Source organism: Heterocephalus glaber, unplaced genomic scaffold (assembly GCF_053883595.1).
Source record: "Heterocephalus glaber isolate CG9 unplaced genomic scaffold, H.glaber_assembly_v1.0 deba00001543, whole genome shotgun sequence".
Classification (NCBI taxonomy): domain Eukaryota; kingdom Metazoa; phylum Chordata; class Mammalia; order Rodentia; family Bathyergidae; genus Heterocephalus; species Heterocephalus glaber.
Genome location: NW_028258336.1, coordinates 3,866,012 through 3,893,232, shown reverse-complemented (window position 1 = coordinate 3,893,232; position 27,221 = coordinate 3,866,012). Strand labels below are relative to the sequence as shown.

General features: G+C 38.8%; 1 protein-coding gene and 2 pseudogenes across 1 annotated transcript in view; 2 read left to right on the top strand and 1 right to left on the bottom strand.

Annotated features, from left to right (window-relative positions):
• Nln (neurolysin) overlaps positions 1 to 27,221 on the top strand; it is a 130,316-nt gene that overhangs the window by 60,822 nt on the left and 42,273 nt on the right. The window contains exons 4-6 of the mRNA XM_004862867.3: positions 19,848 to 19,955; positions 22,761 to 22,863; positions 23,604 to 23,764. Of these exons, the coding sequence (XP_004862924.1) occupies positions 19,848 to 19,955; positions 22,761 to 22,863; positions 23,604 to 23,764 (372 nt within the window). The remainder of the gene's footprint in view (positions 1 to 19,847; positions 19,956 to 22,760; positions 22,864 to 23,603; positions 23,765 to 27,221) is intronic.
• On the bottom strand, positions 289 to 1,220 carry LOC101712693 (protein N-terminal asparagine amidohydrolase pseudogene; annotated as a pseudogene).
• Positions 15,869 to 16,600, top strand: LOC106010914 (phosphatidylinositol N-acetylglucosaminyltransferase subunit P pseudogene; annotated as a pseudogene).

Genomic DNA, 27,221 nt, shown 5'->3' with positions numbered 1-27,221 from the left:
GTTAAGGCTATATCAGAATAATATAAATTAACTGTTGTATTTGTTTTTGCACTAAAACTCATTAGGTGAATTTAGTTACTTGTAGCACTTTTGACATATGGTCATGTTTATTTAGGCAATTTTTTTTTTTTGCCAAAATAAGATTTTATTTTGAAAGTCATATGAAAGGTACGATTAAGGAAAGAGACCTAAGACTCAATGGATATAGATTCCAAATTCATATTCTTTCCAACCCCACCAATGGTCTTTGTCATGCCAAAAAGTTGCTTGCTTTGGTAATTCCTATTTTTAGCTTCCTGAAGAAGAGATCTTTTCCCATAAGCCATCTTAATTTTTTTTTGTAGAGGAGAGCTTTATTTCCAGGAAACAGTGTATTCATTGGAGATAGATATTTTTTTAAAAACATCAAGGTAGATTTTGTATGTTCAACAAACTGGGGGGGCTCCGCCAAAGGGGAAGTTGAAAGATTCTCTAGTATGTGCTTATCATCTTGCTGTAACCAGAAATCCACATGTGGAAGTGGTGTCCAGGAATACAGGCCTATTCGAAGTTGTTCAGTCTTTGCATCATAAATGCTAATCATCAGGCCTCCTGCTAGAGCCCGCGCTGCACGCAGCAATTCCTCTGGGCCTCGATCTTTAAAAGAGGCTCTGAAAATCTCTGCAGTTTTAACATTGACAGCAATACCATAAATTATTGGAAAGTGGTTTTCATTTTCTTCCCGGTAATTTAACTCCGTCACACATAATGTCACTAAGTGAATGTCATCTTCTTGTTTATCAAATTCACTAAGAAGCTGATGAGTAAGTTTCTGTGACAAGTGCCTGTTGTCACTGAAGCCTCCCACAACGTGCACTTCCAGCCGTCCACATTGAGCGTGGTTAGAAGAAGACTTTATGGAGTTCAGGATCAAGGGGACTTTGGCTTCGGTATCCGCTCCATCACGGTGTGTCAGGCAGGTAGCCCCATTACCTGCCTCAGGACCACAGTGTGACGAGTGGTGGCATCATCAGAAGCCAGAATGGAGATGGAGCCATCCTTTGGGGAGGTCACTGCAAGGTCTCTTTGCTTAACATACGGAAGGCCCTGGGGTCCCACTTGTTGAACATACTGACCTCTGAGAAGTCTGGCTCTTTCCTCCAGAGACAGGTGCGCTAGAACCAGCTCCCCAGCAGACTGTGGCAGCCGCACTCGCCGCCTGTCCACGAGCAGCGGCATAACAGAGGAGGAAGCGGGACAGGCCCTGGGAGACGGCGGCCGCCCCAGTCTGGCGCCACCACTGCCCCTATTTAGGCAATATTTTTAAAACTTTAGAATTGTAAGTATCACTTTCTGCTGGGGTTGGACACTAATAAATAGTAAAGCCTTTTTGTGTTTATCAGTATGATTACATTCATCATGGGGAGTTGTTACATGTGCATAACATATCTTAATTCCTTTTACATCTCCTTCCCTTCCTCCTCCCCTCCATCCATATCTTGGTCCCCTAATAAATGTTAAATCTTACCCCATTTGTACCTACGTGATAAAGTAGATACAATTCAAATATTCTATTTTTTTTTCCTTTTTAATACTGTAAGTGACATAGGACAATGCAACACTCAAGGCATTTATCAAGCTGGATAAATAAGGTCTTAAATTAATATCAAGTCAGGAGTTTCAGGCATGCTGTACTAAAGTGAGGGTGCTCTGAATAATATTGAGTTCCCAAGTTACCAACAATGTGTAGATACTAATCAAATATAATGTTATCCAAACTGGATATAAAATGTTATTTTATCACTCATGTCATTTCTCACTTAAGATTAATAAATAGAAATGTGAAATTGCATTTCATAGTTCTTTGCACAGATCTGTACCCAATAAAGATTCCTGTTACCCATTAATGCAAAACACATTGTTCCAAAACTTAGTGGCCAGAAACAGCAACAATCGTTTTATTTTCTCTCAGAGTATCTGTGGAGCAGGAATTCAGGAAGGAATCAGTTGGGCAGATATGACTTGGGGTCTCACGTACAGTTTCAGGCATTGGTGGCTGAGTTGAAACAGGCAGAGGCTAGCCAGGCATCTCTCTTTGAGTGGTCTGAAGGAATATTGGTCAGCATGGGCCATCATAACAAAATACCACAGACTAAGTGGCTTAAACAACAGAAATTTAACTTTTCTGTTAAACTTTAGAGACTGGAAGTCTAAAATGAGAGTACTCGCATGATCACCTGATGACAGCTCCCCTCTGGCTTACATACTGCCCCTTTCCACTGAGTACTTAGGTGGTCTTTCCTCAATACAAGCTACTCCCCTTGTTATAAAGCCAAGAATCCTCTCAGATTAGTATCCCACCCTTTTACCTCATTTATCCTAAATTACCACCCCTAAAAAATTTGTCTCCAAATATAGTCACATGAGGTGGGAGTTTAGGGCTTCAACAAATGAATTTTGAGAGGACATAATTCAATCCATTATGTAGGGCATCTTTATGTAATCTGTTTATGTGGGTTAACTGGGGCTTCCTTAGAACATAGTAGCATCAAGGGAGAGGAGTTCTTTGCTGGAGACTTAGGGCTGCAATACAAGTAGAGTGTGTACCTTGCCTTTAATGACCTCAGGAGTCATATAGCACCCTTTCTGTACTGTATTGCATGATGCTGTGGTTTGGATCCTGAATATCCTCCAAGTTCCATGTGCTACAGGCTTGGTTTCCAGCCTATGGGCAATATTGACAGGTGGTGGAACCTTTAGGAATTGAGGCCTAGTAGAAAGAAGTTAAGTCTTTGGCAACATATTCTTGAAGGAGATATAAGAACCCTGTCCCCTTCCTTTCTCTGTTTCCTGGCCATTCTGAGGTTGATAGCTTTGCTCCACCATGTACTCCCCACTACTATACACTGCTTTTTCCACTGGCCTAAAAATCAACAAAGCCAGTTGACCATAGATGGAAACCTTTGAAACCATGAGCCAGAATAAAGCCTTTCTTTCTTATAAATTGATTTTCTCAGATACTTTGTCACAGTGACACAGAGCTAACGTAGATAACTGGTCACTGGAAAGTGCCCAGGTTTAAGGAACACCACTTCTCAGTCTGGGGAGTATCACTGAATTTTCAGTCATGTTTCAAGACCTCCAAAATAAATAATTTGTTGGTTAAATGTATAAGAGAAGCTATACTAGACCCTAAAACTAACCTGTGTGTTAAGGTCTTACCCACTCCGTCCCTCCAATGTGTGGCTAGTAGCAGTCCTTTATATATGTATAGCAATAGGGCCATCTGACTTACCCTTTATACCAATCTTCTGAGGTAGTCTTTCTTATAAGTGGAGAAGCTAAAGCTGATAAATGGTAACCTTCCAAGAGCCACTAAGTGAAGCCAGGTGTGTTGGCACCACCTATTGTCCCACCACTCAGGAAGCTGAGGCAAAAGGATCACCAAGAACTTGAGGTACATACTGAGAACTTGAGCTACATACTGAGTTCAAGGCCAGCCTAGAATACACAATGAGACCTTATCTCAACACCAGAAACAAAAAGTAAGAGCCACATAGTGGTTGGTAAGTGTTTGCCAAACAGCATGTACACTTTATGTTAAACCCCTCAAAGGAGGGCTGTATTATGTTTCAGTGCTTTGAACCTCTAGCAAAAGAACTGGTACAAAGTAAGCATTTATAAAGTATTTGTCTTAGTCACTTTTCTCATCACTTAGAGAAAATACCCTGCACTCACAAGGAGAAAAGGCTTATTTTGTCTCGTGGTTTTTAGAAGTTTAAGTCTGTGATGGAAGGGCTGCATGGAGGAAAGTTGCTCATGTCATAGGGCCCAGAAAGTAGAGAAAAAAGGAGGGAGCCAGGGAGAGAGATGTATCCTCCCCCAGTGACCTGCCTCTTCTGGCCAGGCCCCACCTTCCTGTACCACAAACAGCTGCTGACCAGCAGATGATTCCACTGGTAAGTATAGTCCTCCCATGAATCCAGTCACCTTCCTTAAGTCCTGCCTTTGAGCACTTGAGGCTTTTGGGTCTCTATCTAAACCATAGCAGTGTTCAATAAACTAATGTGAGAAACCAGCTAGTGGCAGATTCGTAAAATAGGCCTTCAGTAATTGGTACTAGAACATGAGTTATCAATGTGCAAAAAAATTATAATGCAGTCTCTTCCTCACAACAAACTGAAAAACAATTCCTAACACATTAAAGTCACATTATTAAAATTTAGAGTTTCTAGACGTTTATAGAGGATAATATCTTTATGACATCTGGGCACAGATATGTTTCTTTTTTTTAATACATATATTTATTGGTACATTTTAGGCATAAAATACATTTACATTTATCATTGGGTGTTTGTACCAGAACATGTTGCATCTTAGTTTTTATTTTTTCTCCCATTACCTGTGCACCCTTCACCCGCTCCACCCTTCCCTATCTACACAGAGTTTGATTCCATTTTTCTTTCTCATAATTTTTTTCTTTCCCTTTTTCCCTTTCCCTTTTCCCTTCCACCATCCCCAAACCCTTGGACCTTTTCTTATTTCATATTATCAATTATTCATTTTAATCATTTTCATCCTTATGTACACTTTCAATTTCTCACACTAGAGAAACTATTTGGTATTTACACATGTGTGTCTTGTTTATTTCACTTAAGAGTATGGCCTCAATATGCATCCATTTAGCTATAAATGTCTCTAGTTTCTCATTCTTTATGGCTGAGTAGTACTCCATTTTATAAAAAAACCACATCTACTTTATCCAATTTCCAGTCGATGGGCATTTGGGCTGTTTCCAAGCTTTAGCTATTACAAATTGTGCCGCTATAAACATAGGTGCACATATATCGCTGTGGTATGATTCTTTTAATTCTTTGGGGAAGAGTCTCAGTAAGGGAATAGCTGGGTCAAATGGGACCTGTAGTCCTAGTTCTTTGAGGTATCTCCATACTGATTTCCACAGTGGTTGCACCAGTCTACATTCCCACCAACAATGGAGAAGGGTTCCTTTCTCCACATCCCCACCAGCATTTGTTATTGGTTGATTTCTTGATAGCAGCCATTCTTTCTGGAGTGAAGTGGAATCTCAGTGTTGTTTTCATCTGCATCTCTCGAATGAACAGTGATGTTGAAAATTTTTTCATATATTTACTTGCTGTTTTTACTTCTTTGTCTGAGAAACGTCTGTTCATTTCAGTTGCCCATTATTGAATTGGGTCTTTGAATTTGGGAGGTCTGATTTTTTTCAGTTCTTTATATAGTCTTGATAGTAGACTTTTGTCTGAGTTACAGCTGCTAAATATTTCTTCCCACATTGTAAGTTGTCTCATAGCTCTGTTGGTAGTTTCTCTTGCAGTGCAGAAGCTTTTTAATAAGATGAGATCACAGTTGTTGATTCTTTGTGCTAGCTCCCATGCTACTGAAGATTTGTTCATAAAGTCTTTTCCTATGCCAATGTCATCAAGAGTTCTACCTAACTTATCTTCCAGCAAGTTTAGTGTTTCTGACTTAATATTTAGATCTTTGATCCACTTTGATCTTAGTTTAGTGCGCGGTGATAGATATGGGTCTAGTTTTAATCTCTGACAGGTGGAAATCCAGTTTTTCCAATACCATTTATTAAATAGGCTATCTTTCCTCCAGTGAGGGTGATTGGCTCCTTTGTCAAAGATGAGGTGACTGAGCATGTCTGGAGTTGTTTCTGCATGTTCTAATCTATTCCTCTGATCTTCGGGTCTGTTTCTTTGCCAGTACCATGCTGTTTTTATCACAGTAGCTTTGTAGTATAGTTTCAAGTTGGGGATTGTGATGTCCCCAGCCATGTCTCTGTTGCCTAGAATTGCTTTTGCTATTCTAGGTTTCTTCTGTTTCCAAATCAATTTTTGGATTGTTTTCTCTAGTTCTCTGAAGTATATTGTTGGAATTTCAATTGGCATTGCATTGAATCTATATAGTAGTTTCAGAAGTATGGCCATTTTCACTATATTGGTTCTTCCTACCCAGGAACAAGGGATATCTTTCCATTTTCTTATATCCTCTTCAATCTCCTTCTTCAGAGTGCTGTAGTTTTCAGTGTAGAGGTCTTTTGCTTCCTTTGTTAGGTTGATTGCTAGATATTTCATTTTTTTAGATGCTATTGTAAAAGGAATTATTTCCCGAATTTCTCTCTCAATGGGTCTGCTATTTGCATATAAAAAGGGTATTGTTTTTTGAGTGTTAACCTTGTATCCAGCTACTCTACTGAATCTGTCAATTAGGTCTAGAAGACTTTTGACTGAGTTTTTGGGGTCTTCTATGTAAAGTATCATATCATTAGCACATAATGACAGTTTCACTTCTTCCTTTCCTATCTTTATTCCTTTTATTTCTTTCTCTTGTCTAATTGCTATGGCTAATGTTTCCAGAACAATATTGAACAGGAGTGGTGATAGTGGGCATCCTTGTCTTGTTCCTGATTTTAGTGTGAAAGTTTTAAGTTTTTGACCATTTAGTGTGATGTTGGCTGTTGGTTTTTCATAGATAGCCTTAATCAGGTTGAGATAAAGACGACCTATTCCAATTTACAGATATGTTTCTTAAACAAGACACAGAAGTGCTAATTATAAAATATAAGGCCAATAAATTGACTGCATTAAAATAACATCTATTCATAAAGTGGAAATTACAGAACTTTACACTAACAGAGTATTCTAGATATATTGAAAACTACTATCTCAGTAACAAAGGAACATCCCAGTAAAAAGATGGGCAGATCATATGAAGAGATGTCAGAAGAAACACAAATGGCAATTAACTTGTGAAAAGATAACCTCATTACTAATTAGGAAACTGCAAATGAAGTCCACAATAAGTTACTATTTTTTACCTGCAAAATTGACGAAAATTAAGTCTGGGGCCAGGGATGTAGCTCAGTGGTACTGCATCTTCCTTGAAAGTGCAAGGTCCTGAGTTTGATCCCTTGTACCAAAAAAAAAAACAAACCTGACAATGCCAGGTTTCTTTGTGAATATAGATCAGTGAAAATGTTTGTACACTACTAGTAGGAATGTGATTAATTAAAAATAATAATAACTAATCTGGATAAAAGCAGATTTATAAAATCAATCCTAAATTCTCTACAACCTAGCATACCCTCTCTACCCCCACCTCAGGTATTTAACTAGACAGTGGTGGCAAACCTTTTAGAGCTTTCAGTGATGACAAACAGCTGGCTGCAGCATACCATAGGTTTGCCACCACTGTCTTAGAGATACTTTTACATTTGTTCCCAAATGAAATTGGACAAATGTTCATAGCAACATTGTAATAAAAAACATCAAGGTGCCAGGGATATAGCTCAGTGGCACTGCGCCTGCCTAGTAAGCGCAAGTTCCTGAGTTCTATCCTTGGTACTGAAAAAAAAAAAAATAGACTATTTCAACCCAGTTTTCTATCACCAAGAAAAAGAATCAAATGTGATATATTTATACAATTGAGTATTTTATAACATTGAAATGAATATAGCAACTGTGAAACTGTATGCCTCAATCTTAGTAACAAAGAAAAATAAATTGCAGAGAGCTGCATACAATATTATTATTTTATAAAGCACAAAAAGATACAAAGTTAAACATACATAAGTGGTAAAACTAGAAAAATGTTAGTCATAAAATTCAAGACAGTTTTCTTTTGTTCTTTTTTTTTTTTTTTTTTGGTACTGGGGATTGAACTTGGGACCTTGCGCTTGCGAGGCAGGCGATGGCACCGAGCTAAATCCCTGGCCCCCTAGACAGTTTTTTTTTGCATAGGTTACCTGTTATATTGGTAAATGCAACAGTGTTTATAATGTTGTTTCATAAGTGAAGGACGGATTTACTTTGTCCTTATACCTTTCATATATGTAATTATATTCATTTGTGGATATCAAATATTACATAAAAATTTAACATATTAAATGTGTTATGACTTGTGTCTAGATGTCCTCCCAAAGCCTTATGCAGTCATAGATGGGGCTTTTTCAGAGGTGACTGTATCTAGAGTGTGTGGCACTGGGATTGATTCATGGTGTAATGCTAGGCTCTAGGGCACTAGCATTAAAGGTGTGAGTGCTACCTGCCCTAAGTAGCCTGGGTAAGATAAAAGGGGCAGAAAGATAGCTGTTAAGGTCTTCTGCTGTCTTCTACATGTTGTGAATTGTTTCTCCTCTGCAACACCCTTGTGCCATTTGTCACTCTGCCTTGGAGCCAGCCAACTATGGACTGAAACCTACAAACTGTGAGCTAAATAAACCTGTACTTCCTTAACTTGTGGGTGTTGAGTATTTTGTCTCAGCAATGAGAAAAGTAACTAAGACAAAATATAATCTCTTTTTTTTTTTGACAAAATGTACGCTTAATTCTACCAAAAGAAAAAGAAAAAACTATGTCCTCATCCTGTTAGCTAAAATGATGACCAAATGTCAAAAGCTGGCAGTTACAGCAGCAGGTCTTAATATTTTCTAGTTCTGACAAAGTCTTCTCAATCATTAACCAAGAAACAGCAAAAATCAGTTTCATAAATGTTCTTTTTAGCTGTATTGGTGAGGGAAAATGTACAATGTCTTCATGATAAAACAGTTCAGGTGTGTTTCATTGCAGTCACTTGCTAAATAATAAATACACAATAAGAATTCCTTGGTAAAATAGCAGCTGAATTGTGCCAGCTAAGTTTGTGAAATAGAGTGACCAATTGTAATATTGTATACATCTTTTGAGAGCTGCAGGCTTTGGTTTTCCCAGTTTATCTTAGGCAATTTGTGATTTAAAAGGGAAAGTTTCAGTGTTACAGTGCTAAAGAATAGGTCATGAGTTTAAGTATAGACTTTATTTTCAGTGCTGACAATTGAACCCAGGCCCTCATTCATGGTAAGCACAGGCTCTACCACTGAGCTACAGCCTGAGCCCAAGTACAGATGCCTTTAAGCATACGTGTTCTCTCCTACTCTACTGCCCATAGAGACCCAGAGCCAAGCTGAGCATGATGGTATATACCAGTAATCCCAGCACTCTGAGAAGCTAAGACGGGAGAATTCCAAGTTTGAGCCCAGCCTGGGCAAATTAGTGAGACCTTGTCTCAAAATTTACAAGGGGGAGGGAACTAGAAAGTAGCTCAATGTCAATGCCCTGGGTTCAATCCCTAGTCCCACTAAATGAATGAATGAATGCATGCATGCATGCATACATTCACAATTTAATTCCATTTATCTACCGTACCCAATACAGTGTTATCAAAACTTAAAGTTTTCTCAAGCCTTCACAAGAGTAGGTATAAGATCCAGGTATAAAGTATCAACTACCATGACTAGTTTCCACACTGTCCAGGAGTCCTTTTTCTGTATTTGTCCAGGTTCTTTTTTTGTTGTTTTTTGGTTTGGGGGGGGGGGGGGTTGAGACAGGGTCCCACTGTGCAGTTCAGGCTGCCTTCAAGCTAAGGAAATCCTCCTGCCTCAGTCTTCCGAGTGCTGGGATTACAAGCATACACCACCATGCCCAGCCATAGCACATTATGTAACATTGACATTATCTGTTAATAGATTTTTTACCTCTTTATATGATTTACAACACCTCAAGGATGTTCATCTTTATTTCCCTAGTGCTTGGCATAAATAGGAGCTCAGTAAATGTATGATGAGTAGAATTAAACTAGTCCTGAGTGGAGTCGTGCGGAAGATTCTGAATCACCCCACTGCACAAGGCAGGTCTGCCCACACCCTACCAGGTCCTGAGTCGCAGAGAACACTCCAAATCAGCCCCCTACAGACAGGCAGGTCTGTGCACGCCCTACCAAGGTCCCGAGTCCCATGGAAGACAATGAATCACCCTGCTGCAGACAGGCAGCCACCTGGTTCCACAGTACAAAGACGCACAGGACACCAGACCACCAGACCAAGGTACTGAGTCCCGCTGCTCCCGTCCTAGAGGCAGGGGCTTCTGAGCCACCGTCCCACTGCTCCTGGTCCAGAGGAAGGGGCTTCCCGGCCACCATCCCTCTGGCTGCTCCCAGCCCACAGGAAAGGGCTTTGGGGTCACCATCCCTACCGCTGCTCCCGGCCCCTGTCCCACCTCTCCCAGCTCAGAAGAGGTAATCTGTGCAGGCGCTAACAGCCCCCCGCCCCAGTTGAAATGAGAAAACATGTAAATAAGTCTCAAAACCAGACTTCCAGATCACCTACAGCAACCCCAAAGGGAAATGAGATGGAACACTCTGATACTCAACCACCTGGACCCACTGAACTGGCAACAAAAGGGGATCTGGAAAAAATGAAATCAGAAATAATTTCTCAGATAACAGGAGAAATTGTGCCCTTAGTGCAAGACATGATTAATAAATCTAGAGAGGAGCTCAAGAATATGATGGAATCCCAACATAAGAAACAAATGGAATCCATAAAACAGATGCAAATAGATTTCCAGGACATGAAAAACTCCATTGAAAGTCTACACAGCAGAATGAGCCAATGTGAGGACAGAATATCAGATATAGAAGATAAGATTGCAATTAGTGACCAGGAAAAGAAAAATTGCTTCAGAATTGTAAGGGAACATGAGAAATCAATCCAGCAGCTGCTAGATGATGCAAAGAAGAATAACATAAGACTGATTGGGCTCAATGAAGAAATGGGAGAGAATGGAGATGACATAAAAAATCTCTTCACAGAAATAATGGCAGAAAACTTCCCAAGCAGGGGAAAAGAGCTTGACATACAGATGAGTGAGGCATATAGGACTCCAAATAGCCTTGATCAAAAAAATCTACCCATAGGCATATAATTGTTAAGATTCCAGAAACACAACAAAAGAACAAAGTTCTCCAAGCAGTCAGAGAAAAGAAACAAATCACATACAAAGGAAAGCCCATCAGAATCACAGCAGACTTCTCAACACAAACCATCAAGGCAAGAAGAGCTTGGAGTGACATATTCCAAGCCCTAAAAGAAAACAGCCTCCAACCCAGATTGATGTACCCTGCAAAACTATCTTTCAAAATGGATGGAGAAATAAGATACTTTCATGACAAAGAGCACCTTCGGAACCTCATGAATACCAAACCAGCACTCCAAAGAATTTTACACAATATCCTAGGAACAGACATTGAGGATCACAGCCCCAGGAAGCAAAGCAGAATGAACCCATCTGGCATGACAAGAAATTAAATGTAAAGGAGGAGAACCCAACAAAAAGAAAAAGTCATGGCAATGACAAGTCAATACGTTTCAGTTATAACCATCAACGTTAATGGTCTCAATTCACCAATCAAAAGAAATAGACTGGCAGAATGGGTCAAGAAGCAAAATCCAACAATATGCTGCATATAAGAAACACACTTAATTCAAAAGGAAACTCATAGATTGAAAGTGAAAGGGTGGAAAACAATACTCCATGCGACAGGAACCCAAAAAAAAGCAGTAGTAGCTATCCTCTTGGCAGATCAAGTAGATTTCAAACCAACACTGATTAAGAGAGACAAAGAAAGACACTACATCCTTGTAAAGGGAAGAATCCAAGAGGAAGAGATGACAATCATAAATATCTATGCACCAAACACTAGTGCACCCAACTACATAAAACAAATACTAACGGACATGAAAAGTCATATATGCACTAATACAATTGTGGTGGGGGACCTCAACACCCCACTGTCACAAATAGATAGATCAACTAGACTAAAAATAAGTAATGAAATACTAGAACTCAATCGAACTCTTGAACAAATGAACTTAACAGATGTTTACAGAGTCTCCCACCCCACAAAATCAGAATACACATTCTTCTCAGCTGCACATGGGTCATTCTCAAAAATAGACCACATACTCACACATAGAGCATGTTTAAGTAAGTGCAAAAGAATTGAAGTTATCCCCTGTATATTATCAGACCATAGTGCGATGAAATTGGAGATCCATAGCAAAAGAAACTCAAAAAATTTCATAAACACATGGAAATTGAACAACACACTTCTGAATAACCAATGGGTCACAGAGGAAATTAAAGAAATCAGACAGTTCCTTCAATTAAGTGACAATGACAACATAACATATCAGAATCTATGGTACACAATGAAAGCAGTCTTACGAGGAAAATTCATAGCAGTGAATATGCATATTAGGAAAACAGAATGAGCCCAATTAAACAACCTGATGCTGAACCTCAAGCTGCTAGAAAAAGAAGAGCAGGACAACCCCAAAGCTCATACAAGGGAGGAAATTATAAAGATCAGAGGAGAAATCAATGCAATGGGGACTAAGAGAACGATACAAAAAATCAATGAAGCCAAGAATTGGTTCTTCAAAAGAATCAAGAAAATTGACAAACCTTTAACCAACCTTGTCAGAAAAAGGAAAGAAAAGGCCCAAATCCATGCAATTAGGAATGAAAAGGGTGAAATGACAACAGACCCAGCAGAAATCCAGAGGATCATCAATACCTACTTCTAGAACCTATACACCAATAAGATGGACACCACAGAAGAAATGGACAGATTCCTAGATACATATGAATTACCAAAGTTGAATGAAGAAGACCTAAAAATTCTGAACAACCCAATATCAACCAATAGAATTGAAAATGTAATTAAAAACTTATCAACTAAGAAAAGCCCAGGCCCTGATGGCTTCACTGCTGAATTCTACAAGACATTTAGAGAGGAACTGCTGCCACTCCTGTTTAAACTCTTCAGTGAAATTGAAAGGGAAGCAATACTCCCAAATTCATTCCTGGAAGCAACCATCACCTTGATCCCCAAAGCAGAGAAAGACCCAACTGAAAAAGAGAACTATAGGCCAATCTCACTAATGAACATAGATGCAAAAATCCTTAATAAGATAATGGCAAACAGAATGCAGAAGATCATCAAGAAGATCATACACCCTGATCAAATGGGATTCATCCCAGGGATGCAGGGATGGTTCAATATATGCAAATCAATCAATGTAATACACTATATCAATAGAACCAAGGACAAAAACCATATGATTATCTCCATAGATGCAGAAAAAGCATTTGACAAAATCCAACATGCATTTATGATAAAAACCCTCCAAAAAATTGGAATAGATGGTCTCTACCTCAAACTGATAGAAGCCATCTATGAAAAACCAACAGCCAATATCATACTAAATGGTCAAAAACTGAAATCCTTTCACACTAAAATCAGGAACAAGACAAGGATGTCCACTATCACCACTCTTGTTCAATATAGTTCTGGAAAACTAGCCATGGCAATTAGACAAGAGAAAGAAATAAAAGGAATAAAGATAGGAAATGAAGAAGTCAAATTGTCATTATTTGCAGATGACATGATACTGTATATGGAAGACCCCAAGAACTCCACCAAAAGTCTTCTAGACTTAATAACCAAATTCAGTCAAGTAGCTGGTTACAAGGTCAACACACAAAAATCAATAGCTTTCCTCTACACCAATGACAGACTCACTGAGAGAGAAATAGGGCAAATAATTCCTTTCACAATAGCATCCAAAAAACTGAAATACCTAGGAATCATCCTAATGAAAGAAATCAAAGACCTCTTCTCTGAAAACTGTGGCACTCTGAAGAGAGATTGCAGATGCTATCAGAAAATGGACGGATATCCCCTGCTCCTGGGTAGGAAGGATTAATAGAGTGAAAATGGCCATACTTCCAAAACTGCTATATAGATTTAATGCAATTCCAATTGAGATCCCAGCAGCATACTTCACAGACCTTGAGAACACGATCCAAAAATTCATTTAGAACAAGAAGAGACCCAGAATAGCAAAAGCAATTCTAGGTAACAGAGACATGGCAGGGTGTATCACAATCCCCAACCTGCAACTATACTACAAAGCTACTGTGATAAAAACAGCATGGTACTGGCAAAGAAACAGACTTGAGGACCAGTGGAACAGATTAGAAGATGCAGAAACAACGCCAGACACCCTCAGCCATCTCATCTTCGATAAAGGAGTCAAACACCCTCACTGAAGGAAAAATAGCCTCTTTAATAAATGGCGCTGGAAAAATTGGGTTTCAACTTGCCAAAGATTAAAACTAGACCTGTATCTCTCACCATGCACTAAACTAAAATCAAAATGGATTAAAGATCTAAATATTAAAATAGAAACTCTGAACCAGTTGGAACAGAGGTTAGGTAGAACCCTTGAAGACATTGGTGTAGGAAAAGATTTTATGAGCAAAACCTCAGTTGCCTGTGAACTCGCACAAACAATCAACAAGTGGGATCTCTTCTTATTAAAAGGCTTCTGCACAGCAAGAGAAACCACCAGCAGTGTGAAGAGAAAACCCACAATGTGGGAAAAAATCCTCACCTGCTCTTCCTCAGACAAAGGTCTACTATCTCGAATCTATAAAGAACTTAAAAAGATCAGACCTCCCAAATTTAAAGACCCAATCCAAAAATGGACATCTGAAATGAACAGACATTTCTCAGACAAAGAAGTACAAATAGCAAATAATTAATAAAAGAATGTTCAACATCACTGGTCATTCGAGAGATGCAAATGAAAACAAAGCTGCGATTCCACTTCACTCCAGAAAGAATGGCTGCTATCATGAAATCAACCAATAACAAATGCTGGCGGGGCTGTGGGGAAAGAGGAACCCTGCTCCACTGCTGGTGGGAGTGTAGACTGATGCAACCACTGTGGAAATCAGTATGGAGATACCTCAAAGAACTAGGACTGGATGTCCCATTTGACCCAGCTATTCCCCTGCTGGGGATCTTCCCCAAAGAATTAAAAGAATCATACCACAGTGATATATATGTGCCCATGTTCATAGCAGCACAGTTTGTGATAGCTAAAACTTGGAGACAGCCCAAATGCCCATCAACTGGAGACTGGATAAAGAAAATGTGGTTTTTTAAAATAAAATTGAGTACTACTCAGCCATAAAAAATGAGAAATTAGAGACATTTATAGCTAAGTGGATGCACATTGAAGCAATACTCTTAAGTGAAATAAATAGGACACATGAATAAATTCTGAATAGTTTCTCTGGTGTGAGAAACTGAAAGTGTAAATAAGGACTAAATGTATAATAGGTAATGTGAACTAGGAAGAAAAGGGGCAAAGGGGAAGGAAGTGGGAGGGCTAGGGGAAAGGATAGAAGGGAATGGGATTAATATGAGGAAATGGAAAAATAGGAACAAAATCTTTGTAAATAGGAATGGAGGGGTTGAATGGAGGGCTGGGCAAGAGTGAAAAATAAGAACCAAGAGAGACTATGTAAAGGTGCAAATTTCCAATGATGAATGTCATTACATTGTATACCTAAAATGTACCAATGATTAGAATGAATAAGCGATAATGTAAAATAGGAAGAAAAGGTCCAAAGGGGTAGGGGTAGTGGGAGGGGCAGGGGAAAGGAAAGAAGGGAAAGGAAAAATGATAAGAAATGGAAATAAAGTCTTTGTAAATAGGGAAGGGTGGAGGGGTGAAGGGAGGGCTAGGAATGGGGACAAAATAAGAACCAAGATGCATTATGTAAAGGTACAATTCCCAATGAGAAATGTAATTGTGTTTTATACCTACAATGTACCAATAAAAGAATTTAATACAAAAAAAAAACCTAGTCCTGAGTAAAACATGTCTTCATGCAATGTGCTGCCCCAATTCTGTGTCCTTGCCATGGCCACAAGAAAGCCATGAATCCTGTGATGGTACATTAAATCAGGGACCAGCAGGCAGGCCTTTCTGCAGCTCTTCAGCCCAGGATGCAGGCAGCTGCCTAAGAAAGTTCTATATACTATAATCACCCAGCAGTAGCCACCTCCTGTCACCCACACTTGAGGGGCCCCTCCAGCTACTCACAAGGATCTCAGGGCTCCAGTGCCTAGACTGGGACAGTCATCTTGCCTTGGCTGCCCCCTCATTTCTGCTGCTGCTCCCAACTGCATCTCCCAGGCTGACGCTTTCGGGGAGGGTGGCCCAGTGGCCAAAGGGGCCCGGGTCGACCTATGTAGGACCCAAGGTCAAGTTCCTCCCCTGCATCCCGCCACAGAGTGTCCAAAGCCATGGGGAAAATAGTGGAAAATTCACTGTCACCATTGCCAGAAAGCGAATTATGACTTTGTACTTTTCTTAAGCACTCAGTTTGGCTTCATACTTTTATCTTGTGTGGGCTTTCATTTCTGAATCTTGGCTATGCTCCTTAGGCTTAACCTAATTGGCCTCAAAAACACTGGCAATTGCATAGCCTGTCTACCTCCTTATTAGTATACTAATCAGTTAGGTACTCTTATTTGAAATTAACATGATGAGCACCTTTCCACTCAACTGCATTGATATAGTCACGGATACCTATGCTAAAAATCAACAACAGAAGAAATAGCTAGAAGAGTCCATCCCAGCATTAAGGGATATTTCTATTAATGAAGTAAATCAAATTTTTTTCTTGCAAACAGATAACGTTACACCAAAAATTGAGTTGTGTTTAAACATATTAACACCAAGCATTTATTTGTAAGTTTTTGACAGAATAATTTTGACCATAATTATATTGACTGTTGTTAATGCCCAGTATTAAGATGTAAAAAAATGAAAGTTTATCTTCTCTTAAATATAAGTTTAATTAAATATTAGGGGAAAAAAACCCAACAGTAAATGTCACAGGCTCGGGGAAAAAAAATAAACAGAAGAAAAAGGAAATAAAATTAAACTGCAAGTGAAAACAGTTATGTGTCTATTTTAACTTTTAAAATAGGCTCCAATAACAGTCCTTTTTTATTTTTAATCATACTGTAGATTGAACACAGGGACTCACACATGTTAGGCAAGTACTCTACCACTGAACTACATACAGCCTTTGACCTCCAGTAACATATTTTGAAATCTTCTATATTTCCTTAGCAAATTCAAAGTTTGTGAATCCATTTTCAAACAATATTCTAAGAAAAAAGTAATCTCCATCTTCAGAGATGGTCTTTCAAGAACATTCATATATACACAGTATGCACAACACAGAATATCCTACTGGAATAATTTTTTATTTATGAATATTAGAAATTTGAAATATAAAGATCTTGTGAAGAAAAGGACAAAATCATGGGTCAGAAATTGGGGAGGATTTGGGTGTAATCAAGAAAATTTCCCATGTTTTATTATGAAAGTTTCAAGATTGATAATAAATTAAGGATAGTAGTGTGGCACATGGGAAAGAGCAATAGTTTGAAGAATTTATTTTTGGCATTTTTATCATTAGATAGCTATGTGATTTGGGAGAGAACATTTAAGTTCAGTTTTCTTATCTGTAAAATAAGTATGTAAACATTCTTGTAAGGGGGAAGAGCATATGAACATAGTCATATAAAAGCTCTTTGTTATAAGAGGAGGTTAAGGGGGAAGTAAATCTTGTCATCAAAGAAGTTAAAATAAGTCTACCTACTGTCAGACTGTATAAACTTAAAAATTACTTTAGAGAACTTTATCTCTCTCCCTTTTAAGGAGAAGAAATTTCACCCAAGACTGGTCTGGTTCAGATTCAAGGGGAGAAATTTTTGTTTGGGCAGGACGGTACAATTACAGCAAAGCAGGCTTTAATGCTGACTCCCTCCTAGAAGTCCTTGGGGGTAATACTGACCTTGCATGGGGATTATAAAGAACCATGTTATGATGATGGTCTCTGGAACAGGAATGTGCTTAAGAAGCACATTTTAGAAACATCTCACTCCTACCAGAGGCTTTCAGAGACTGACTGAGACCTGATTCAGACTGGCAAGGTGTATCTGCTTAAAATTGAGACAGATTTTTTTGTGTCCTTTTGTGGTAAGTTAATATTTCTGTGTGCTAATTAATCATTATAATTGAACATAATTCAGGGATAATTTTTCTTAGATTATCCTTTTACCTATTTACACCTGTATCACCTATTTTGAGAGTAAATAGTTTTAATTTAATCTAGAGTATGAAATTTGAGTTTACTGTTCTAAGTATACTTCTAGGCTTTCTGAAATAGCAGCTCTACTGTACCTGCAGATACAGCAAGTTCATACCTACCAATGTGAGAGTCCGTCGTGATCAAGAAGTAGGAATTCTGCTTATGTCAGCTGCTGTAGTTTTGTTATGTGTCCCTCTTCTAAGCTCAGGGGTAAATAGGACCAAGAACCTGTGCAGCTGTCCAGTTGCATATGGCAGATTCTCACTGGATGGCACTTTGCTCTGGATCTCGACCTGCTCACCTATGTCCTTAACAACTTACCTAGCCCTTGCTAGGCCTTCTCATAAGGAATTCTGCCATACACACACACACACACACACACACACCAACACCAACATACACTGCGTAGTTCTCCCCAGCTTTACAACTTCCAATGTTGTAGTGTCTAGAGACTAGTGTTGCCATGGTTCATACTTCAAGGCAGCCTTTCTGGTACTACTAAAGCCAACCAAGATGAACACATGATGAACAAGATGAACACATCTCCATGAACACTGATTTGAACTTCTGGCCATCCCTGAGGGACCAAGCCTTTAGTTCAGTCATCCCCTGGGAATTCTGGATTTCTTCCTATTTCGGGCTCCTGCTACTAGGATCCCAGGGGATGTCAGTACCAGGTGGAGATGGTTCCAACATCAGTCAGGCCAGCATACTCATAAATTCTACAGAGACACAAGAAGAATTTATTATGGAAAAGGAGTCTAACTGTATTTTGCCTCCACTGAGTATAAACTGAGAGGAAACTATGAGTAATGTATGCATGGGTACCTTATTACTATGACACAAGTTCTTTATTGGTAGGCTGAGTGAAATAAGGTTTCTGTCCTAAGTGTTATGTACCACTAGTTAAAATGCAACTATTAGCCTGCTGCAAAAAAAGGTAAAAAATAGTTACCAAATTGTAGCATGAGCTTAGCACCAACAGTCTAAAATGATCATAAAGCTACATTAAACTTGTAAAGATCTAATGAGTTGGGAAATGAGGAGTGCTTAGGGATGGACAGCTGGGTCATGGAGTCTGTAAGGCTCCAGTTACACAAGGCCTTCACTGGCTGTTACCCAAACTGAATCCCATTACACCTGCTGAATCTGTCTAGAGTCCATTTCCTCGTAGGAACCACTAACTTACCACTCATATAGATGTGCCATGAATATTCTACCACCTCTTTTGGAGGAATGTGTTGTGTTTCTGTTACCTTGGTGTGGCTGGGGCAATCTTCCGTTCTCTTCCAGTGCCCTCTGTTCTTTGGAGTGAGTGTTGTGTTGCTGCTCACAATTCAAATCCACCAATAGCTTCAATCGTCTTTGTATAGTGCTGACTCTTTTTCCTCAGATACTTGTTCATATGCAGCTTACTGTAGACCCATAACCTGTTTTGCTAAGGGACGGGAAGGCAGTTGTGAGGGCTTCCAGTTAAGCCTTTCACTGGTGTGGGGTTTTGTCCAGCTGTCCTTGTTTGGCTTCTTGGCAAAAAGAGTCACACTCTGCATTTGTGTAGAATTTACCCCATTATTTTTATTGCTGCCTCTCAAATAGAACCAAGTTAGCAAATGATAGAAAATTAAATCCAGATGATTTGTGATAAGTATGTTTTGTGAAAAAGACCACTCATAAAGAATACTCAGAATGAGATTATGTAAATGCTTCTGTTATCATGCCCTTCCAGTGGTACAAGCCATCTCGATTCTGAGGCAAGGCAAGGAAATTCTGGTTAGCTTTTTATTTATTTAACATTTCTGTTTTAAATGAGCAGAACCTCAATAAAGCATCAAAGAAATTAAATCTTCAAAAGGGCCTACTTCATAATCACCTATGTGCTTCATGACCCAAAAGAGATGACAAATAAATTTCTTTGGCCTCATAGTTTATAAGTATGTACTATCACAACAGAAATGGTTGTCCTGCTTATAATTTCAGGAAACCTGTGATTTGGAGAAGATAAAGCCTGAAGCCAGACGATACTTGGAAAAGTCAGTTAAAATGGGAAAAAGAAATGGACTCCATCTTCCAGAACAAGTACAGAATGTGAGTTAATGTTTCCTTTTCTTAATGGGAAAAAAATGAAACTACAATAAAAATCAGGAAATAGGGAAACACATAAGTTGTAATAAAATAACCCATAATATTAATCTTATTTACAGTATAGTTGGTATTCAATGCTTTGTCCTATAACTCCTGGTGACTGACAACTAATAATTGTTCCTTAATCCTGTCCAAGTTTTATTTGTTTCATGTGTTGGACTTGTTTCTCCTGCTCTATTTAATATCCTTTAAGAATCAGTTCCAGGTCTTAATAGTTGATTTGTATCTTCCTCCTTTGATCATACAGAGATAGGGTACTGGTAATAAAATCTTTACTGGTGAAGAATTTTTAAACCAGCACTTTGGAATGGAATACTCTAAGATTTATATATGTTCCTTAAAAGAAGAGAGATTAGCTGCCAAAAATTGCCTCTCAGATTTTTCCTTTTGTCTGAAGCCAGTCATGTCTTCCAGGTTCATCAGTAAAACTTGGCTGCAGAATTAACCTCATTCCTCATGAACAGGAAATATAATCCATGATTTATTTTCAGGTCATTCTTCTAGACAGCAAAACTGGAAATAAGTTTCAAAGAAGCCAAGTAATGTCATCCTGGTAGCCATAACTGCAGGCACCACAGAAATATGGGTTCCATTTTCCCACCTGAATGCCCCTTGAGCACCTAGTATCCTCTTCATCCTAATTAGAGGAGAAAGGTGACCAGACTTGCATGACCCCGTGCCTTCTTCGTCAATCTTCAGTTCTCTTTCAGACGTGAAAACTGTAATAGTTAAGATGTGTTTCATTGCAGCTAACAAAATCTCTTAAACAACAGAAGAAATTTTGTTGCTTGTATAACTGGAAGATCCAGAGGTAGATGGGCTTCATGGGTTAGTTGGATCTAGATGCACAGTAGTGCCGCTGGCCACCTGATTTTTTTATTTCTCTGCTCTGTCTTCTTCAGTGTTGGTTTGTATGAGTCAGTGCTTACTAGTGAAGCAGATTTAATGCAAGATATACAAATATATAAGAATTTACAAGATTGGTTTACAATGACTGCCTGCACACTGGAACCTGGAGCTCACTGTAGTGTCCCATGCAAGTCCATATAAAGAGGCTGAAGAGTCTCTGATGAAAGGCTGAAGGGTTTGCATTGGAAGCCAGGAGGTGATGTCCAAGGGGAAGGTGAAGATTGGAGTTCCTCTGAAGAAACAGAAGAGAGCTACATTTCCTCATTTCCTTTTGATACCATTCTGGCGACAGTCCTCCCTAGGGTGGGTCTTCCACACCCAGAACTATGCTGAGTTTAGTTGAGTGTTACTTACTCAGGTTGACAGAATCAGTTAACTATCACATAATGTTATGCAAAGGCTGCTTTTTTATATTATTAAAATGGCTGTGGATCCTTTAAAAAGACCAAAACAAAACAACAACAAAAAAAACACAATCAAGAAGGACATAGAGAAGCCCCTATCCAAACTCCCCTCGTGTCTTGACTCAGAGTAGATCCTTTGCCTAATACTGAGTCTCTCATCAGAAGTGATTCTTCTCAGCAGAGCCCCATTTTAAGAAACTTTGTGGTTTAAGTAAATTTCATTATCTAGCATTATCAGAAGAGTGGAACAGATTATAAAATTATTTCACATTTTTCCATACGGTTTCTTTAATACTTCCTTGGATCTCCCACCTAATACTTTTCTGCAAATGTTAGTAAGGGGAATGCCAGGCCTGGGTTATCTGACCCAGTCACTGTGGTAGGAATGATTACCTAACTGGTGTTTTCTAGCCAAACTATACTACTACAAAGTAGGAAAGAATAGGAGGGGAGGCCAGAAGTGGTGGTATGCCTGTAGTCCCAGCACTTGGAAGGCTGAGGCAGGAGGATTGCTGTGAGTTTGAGGCCACCCTGGGCTACATAGTGAGTTCAAGGTCAGCCTGAACTGCATAGCAAGACCTTGTCTCAAAAAATTTTTTTGTTAATGGGAGGGGAGTTGGAGAGTCAAAGTGTCCTAAAACAACATTGAAAATATGCACTAAGGCAGAAATCCCAAATTTAATGTGTATCAGCATTACCTAGAGGACTTACTGAAACTGGTTATAGCACCCTACTCCTAAGAATTTGCATTTCAGTGGGGCTAGTGTGGTATCTTGAGGAATTGCATGTCTAACTAAAGTTCCCAGGTGAGGCCAGTGCTCCTGTGCAGAGCTCCACTTTGAAACCCAGTTTACATGAATGTCATTACCTGGCATTCTGAGAAGCTGGGCCAGATTAATATAAATTTTTGTAATTTCTTTCTTACTACTTACTTTGCTCACTTACACTTTTTATGCAAACAATAAGATCCCTAAATCACTTTTGTTTGCAAAAGTTCTGTACAACTAAGACACTATCTTTTTTCCAAATCAACCTTAGAATTACTCAATTATCTCTTGGTTTTCTTCAGTACCAGATACTGAGTACTAAATTAAAATTTTTAAATATACTCATGGTAATAAGTCACTAGATTTTTCATTCACTCAGCAACTGTTTATGTGTACAGTATACCAGATACTGCTTTTACTGTAACTACTTGTTTATTCTTCAAATTTACAACTAATCCTAATATATCCCCAGGTTTGCCTTTCTGTAAGCACTACACAGATACCATGAGCACAACATAGAAAACTGCCAATTGCTGCTTTTCCAAACATGTCTCTGTCATGTTGGGTACAGAGTCTAGTCATCATATACAAGTGAAGTGTACTTAACTGATGGCAATAAAAATGAAAGTTTCTTTTTATTATTAATGTTCTATATATTTTTATTTCAGGAAATCAAATCGATGAAGAAAAGAATGAGTGAACTATGTATTGACTTTAACAAAAACCTCAATGAAGATGATACCCTCCTTGTATTTTCCAAGGCTGAACTTGGTAAAATTCTGTTACTTTTCTAGTTTAAATTAAGTAATTTATGCAAGCAATGTCACCTCAAATTTGTTATGTTTTCCAGAAAGAAATCTTAAATCAGTGTCTAAAAATTATTTTTAAAATGACCCAGTAACTAACCCTATCACTCTTGCTATGGAAAAGACAATAAAAGCAGCCACAATTAGACTTTAGGCTAATAAGAGTATGTACTATTTCTAGAATGAATCCAGGGGAGATTTCATAATGTTTTCCCCCATAATCTTTCTTGTTAACTTAACTGGTGTTCAGCAGCCTTCAGAACCTTGAAATTTTTCCTGCCTTGCAATGACCCCTACATTGTAACTTAAACTAGTCTCTTCTTCTGTCTTGGGCCTTTCTTTGCTCAGTTTTGTCTGTTCTCCTTCAAAACACCATCTGCGGGCTGGGGATTTAGCTCAGTGGTTTCACCGTCTGCCTTGCAAGCGCAAGGACCCAAGTTCGATCCCTGGTACCAAAAAAACACCATCTGCACAGGGGCAGTGCAGCCTGTTAATGTCATGAGTGCCATCTCCTGAGCCACCTGGCCTCTCACCATCACCCCCATTCCAAAAAAATCAAAATGATATTATAAAGATTATCATTATTTTACTTAAATTTCAATTACTCCACAAAATTTCCTAGAGCTACTTAATGGTACTGTGCCAATGCTAAATAAACCAATAACGAATGAAAAAATTAATGTATGAGAAAATGACTTTTTGCAGGTGCTCTTCCTGATGATTTCATTGACAGTTTAGAAAAGACAGATGATGACAAGTATAAAATTACCTTAAAATATCCACACTATTTTCCTGTCATGAAGAAATGTTGTGTACCTGAAACCAGAAGGAGGATGGAAATGGCTTTTAATACAAGATGCAAAGAGGTACTACAAATGTTTGTTCTTTTATTTTTATGGAAGATTTTCAGGAAAAGGCTTATTTTGTTTACCATTATTCAAGTCAGCTCAGAGACTGATATTCCTATTTATATGTGCATGTATGTATGTTGGGGGGTGTCTCATAAATCCTCAGGCGTAGAAGATTTTTAGCTTTTGCTTTGCTCGTTAGCAAGTTGCTCTCATGGACACAGGCTAAATTGTTCTAATAAAAGTAGAATGCATTAAGTTAACTAGAAATTGTATTCCTCCCCCAGGGCAGAAGCCCAGGGCTGATAAGGTAGCTCTCCCTCCTCAGTAAATGACTTTCAAGATCATTCCTAGAAGTGACTATTCCCCAGCTTCTTGGGAAGGAGGTGAGGGAATACAAACTGTCTTCAAGGACAAGGCCTAGAAATGACTTGTATACATATATCAACTCCATTGACCACTGAACCATATTTTGTCTTATAGCCTATCTAGCTGCAAGAGAAGCTGGAAAATGTAGTCGTTAGTTGACAGTCATTATCCAGCTTTAGAAAGTTTTACTAAAAGGAAAAAAATAGGAATGGATCCTGAGTCAATTGGCCTGCTCCACCATATTCTTTCTCACTAGCTATACAAGTTACCACAAGGAAATCCCTCCTATCTCATTTTGTTTGTTTGTTTGTTTGTTTGAGTCATAGAACCATTTATCAGTTCCTAGCCTGTTACTGTCTTGAGCCCAAAGACCAAGATCTCTGGGTAATACGTAGTTCCCAGTTGTATCTTCTCATCATTTGGCAGCCTATGAAAGGAAGGCCACATTACCAGCTACCTAACCCCAAACCATACCCCAGTAATGGAATAGGAGTGGAATAACCATACTAAGAAAAATCTCATTAGGAAAAATAAAGAGTGGAAAATACAGCAGACACATAGCAGTTTTCAAACCTATTTGGCAGGACTCATGAAGATAACATGTTCTCATGAAGTTCCTTGAGTAGCCCTATTGGACTTACTTGGATCTGCTTTCTGTCGTGACTCATGTGGATCTTAGTTTTACTTGCAAGGAGTTCTTTGTGGACCATTATCCTCCGTGACCATATCTTAGGGGCCTGCTGGTACAGATTCCCAGCTGATGCCAGTTTGAAGTATGAGAGGTGCTTTAGGAATCAAATAACCACAAGATTTTGAAGCCCAGACCTATATAATTTTTGGTAATAAAATTCCTTCAAAAACTTAGTTGCAGAGGGCCAGGGATTTAGCTCAGTGATTCTACCACCTGCCTCACAAGCACAAGGTCCCAAGTTCAATGCCCAGTACCAAAAAAAAAAAAAAAAAATTAGTTGCAGAGCCAGGAATCATGGCACACACCTGGTAAGTACAGCACTTGAGAGCAGAGGCAGGAAGACTGCCACAAATTCAAAGCCAGCCTGAGCTACATAGGTTTTTTGTCTCTTTGCTTCTAGTCAGACACAAGTTAAAATAATCACACCTAAACACTCCTTTCAGTCATAGTTCTTAAACTGTCATGTCATATACTGACTTCTGTGTTTTGCCATTCTACTCTCCTTAGTTTAATGGAGTTTGCTTTTCATTCCTTTGAAAAGACAGTGTTTTCAAACTAGTCTGTATAGTTTACAACTCAGAATGACATCTTTTCTCCTAATGTTAGGAAGACAGAACTGTTGACTTTTCAACTATCTGAAGCCCCAGATTGTAGGCCACAGGCACAATCTCCCTCAACAAAATTCTTTTCCTCCCATCTTTGCAAACTAGCCAGTTCTCACATGAACTCATGTCTCATGTTATCTTGTTGAAAATCAACACACCAACAAACACATGCCAACAAAAATAGTTTTCCCAAATAGCTCCTCTAGAGATACATCTTTGGCAGGTATGTGGCCTGTCTTCTAAGTATAACAACAGCTTTGATACATGTTCTCCATGGTATAATAAGCATCAGCAGCTTCCCATCCTGCAGCCTTTATATTCTTACCTTCAATTCTGCTTGCCTTTTTCACTTTTGTAATATCACCATCCTCCTTTTTTTTTTTGGTACTGGGGATCAAACTCAGATCCTTGCGCTTTCCTTTTGAGGCAGGCAGCAGCACCACTGAGCTAAATCCCCAGCCCAGCAGCATCGTATTTCTACTGTGAATCTCCATATGTTAGGGTACAGGCTAAGCAACTTTACAAGACATTCAGAAGCACAGTGACTCAAGATAAAAAGTTACTTCTTTTCAGAAAGTAGGTTAGAGGTTACCAGGGGATAGAGCTAGGGGAACCTGAGGAGTTACTGGTAATGATTAGAGAGTTTCTCCTTGGGGTAATGAATAAGTTTTGGCTGGAAATATAGTGGTAATGGTTGTGCAACAATGTGAATATAATTAGTGCCACTGAATTTTATATTAATTTAGCCATTAGGTTATGTATTTTACTACAACTTTTTAAAAGATTTCTCTTAGAACTAGCACCTGAGAAATGAGTAGTTCTGAGCTGGAGGACAGCTCAGCCATCTTCAGTATGTGACTTCCAGGGTCACTGTTGTCATCTTCAGTTCACAGCTGTCAAGGCAAGCACCTGTAAAGAGATGACCTAAAAATTTTACTCGTCACTTTACTCATACTTCATTGTTCCACTAAGTGTCACATGGCTACAAATAGACACAAGAAAGTCTGGAAAAGGTAGCTAGGTAATCATGTGTCCTGCAAAATCTCAGAGTTCTATTACTAAAAGGAAGAATGGGAGAATAGGTATTGGGAGAAAATTGGCAGTCTAATGAGAAGATCTGATAAACTGAAAAAGATGAGAGAAAAATTCAAACTAGTTAATTTTAGAACTTGGAGAATGATTATGTATGCTCTTATCCATGTTTCCATTCTAATTTTAAAATATTATAGCCAAGTGTGGTGACATATGCCTGTAATCCCAGCACTTGGGAGCTGACACAGGAGAATTGCCAAGAGTTCCAGGCAGCCTGAATTACGTAGTGAGACCCTGTCTGAAAAAACAAAATTTATTTTGCCGGATGTGGTAGTACATATCTGTAATCCCAGTGCTCAGGATGGGGACTGCCACAAGTTTGAGGCCAGCCTAGGCTACATAGTGAGTTCAAGGTCAATCTGAACTTTGTAGTGAGACCCTGTTTCATTAATAATAAGTTACATAGCCTGGGATTTAACTGAGTAGTTCCACCGCCTGCCTCACAAGCTCAAGGACCCGAATTCGATCTCCGGTACCAAAAAAAAAGGCCAAATAATAAGTTACATAGTACTTGCTATTGTTTCAGGCATTTTTTTAGACTGTACATATATTCTCACTTGAATCTTCATAACAACCTTATGTAGATAATTAATGAAGTGAGATGAGAAAACAAAAGTGAGAGATGAGAAAGCTGAAGCTCAGAAAGCATAAGGGAAAGAGTAAGTGTGGGGCAGGAGGATCGCTGGGAGTTCAAGGCCAGCCTGGATTACATAGTGAG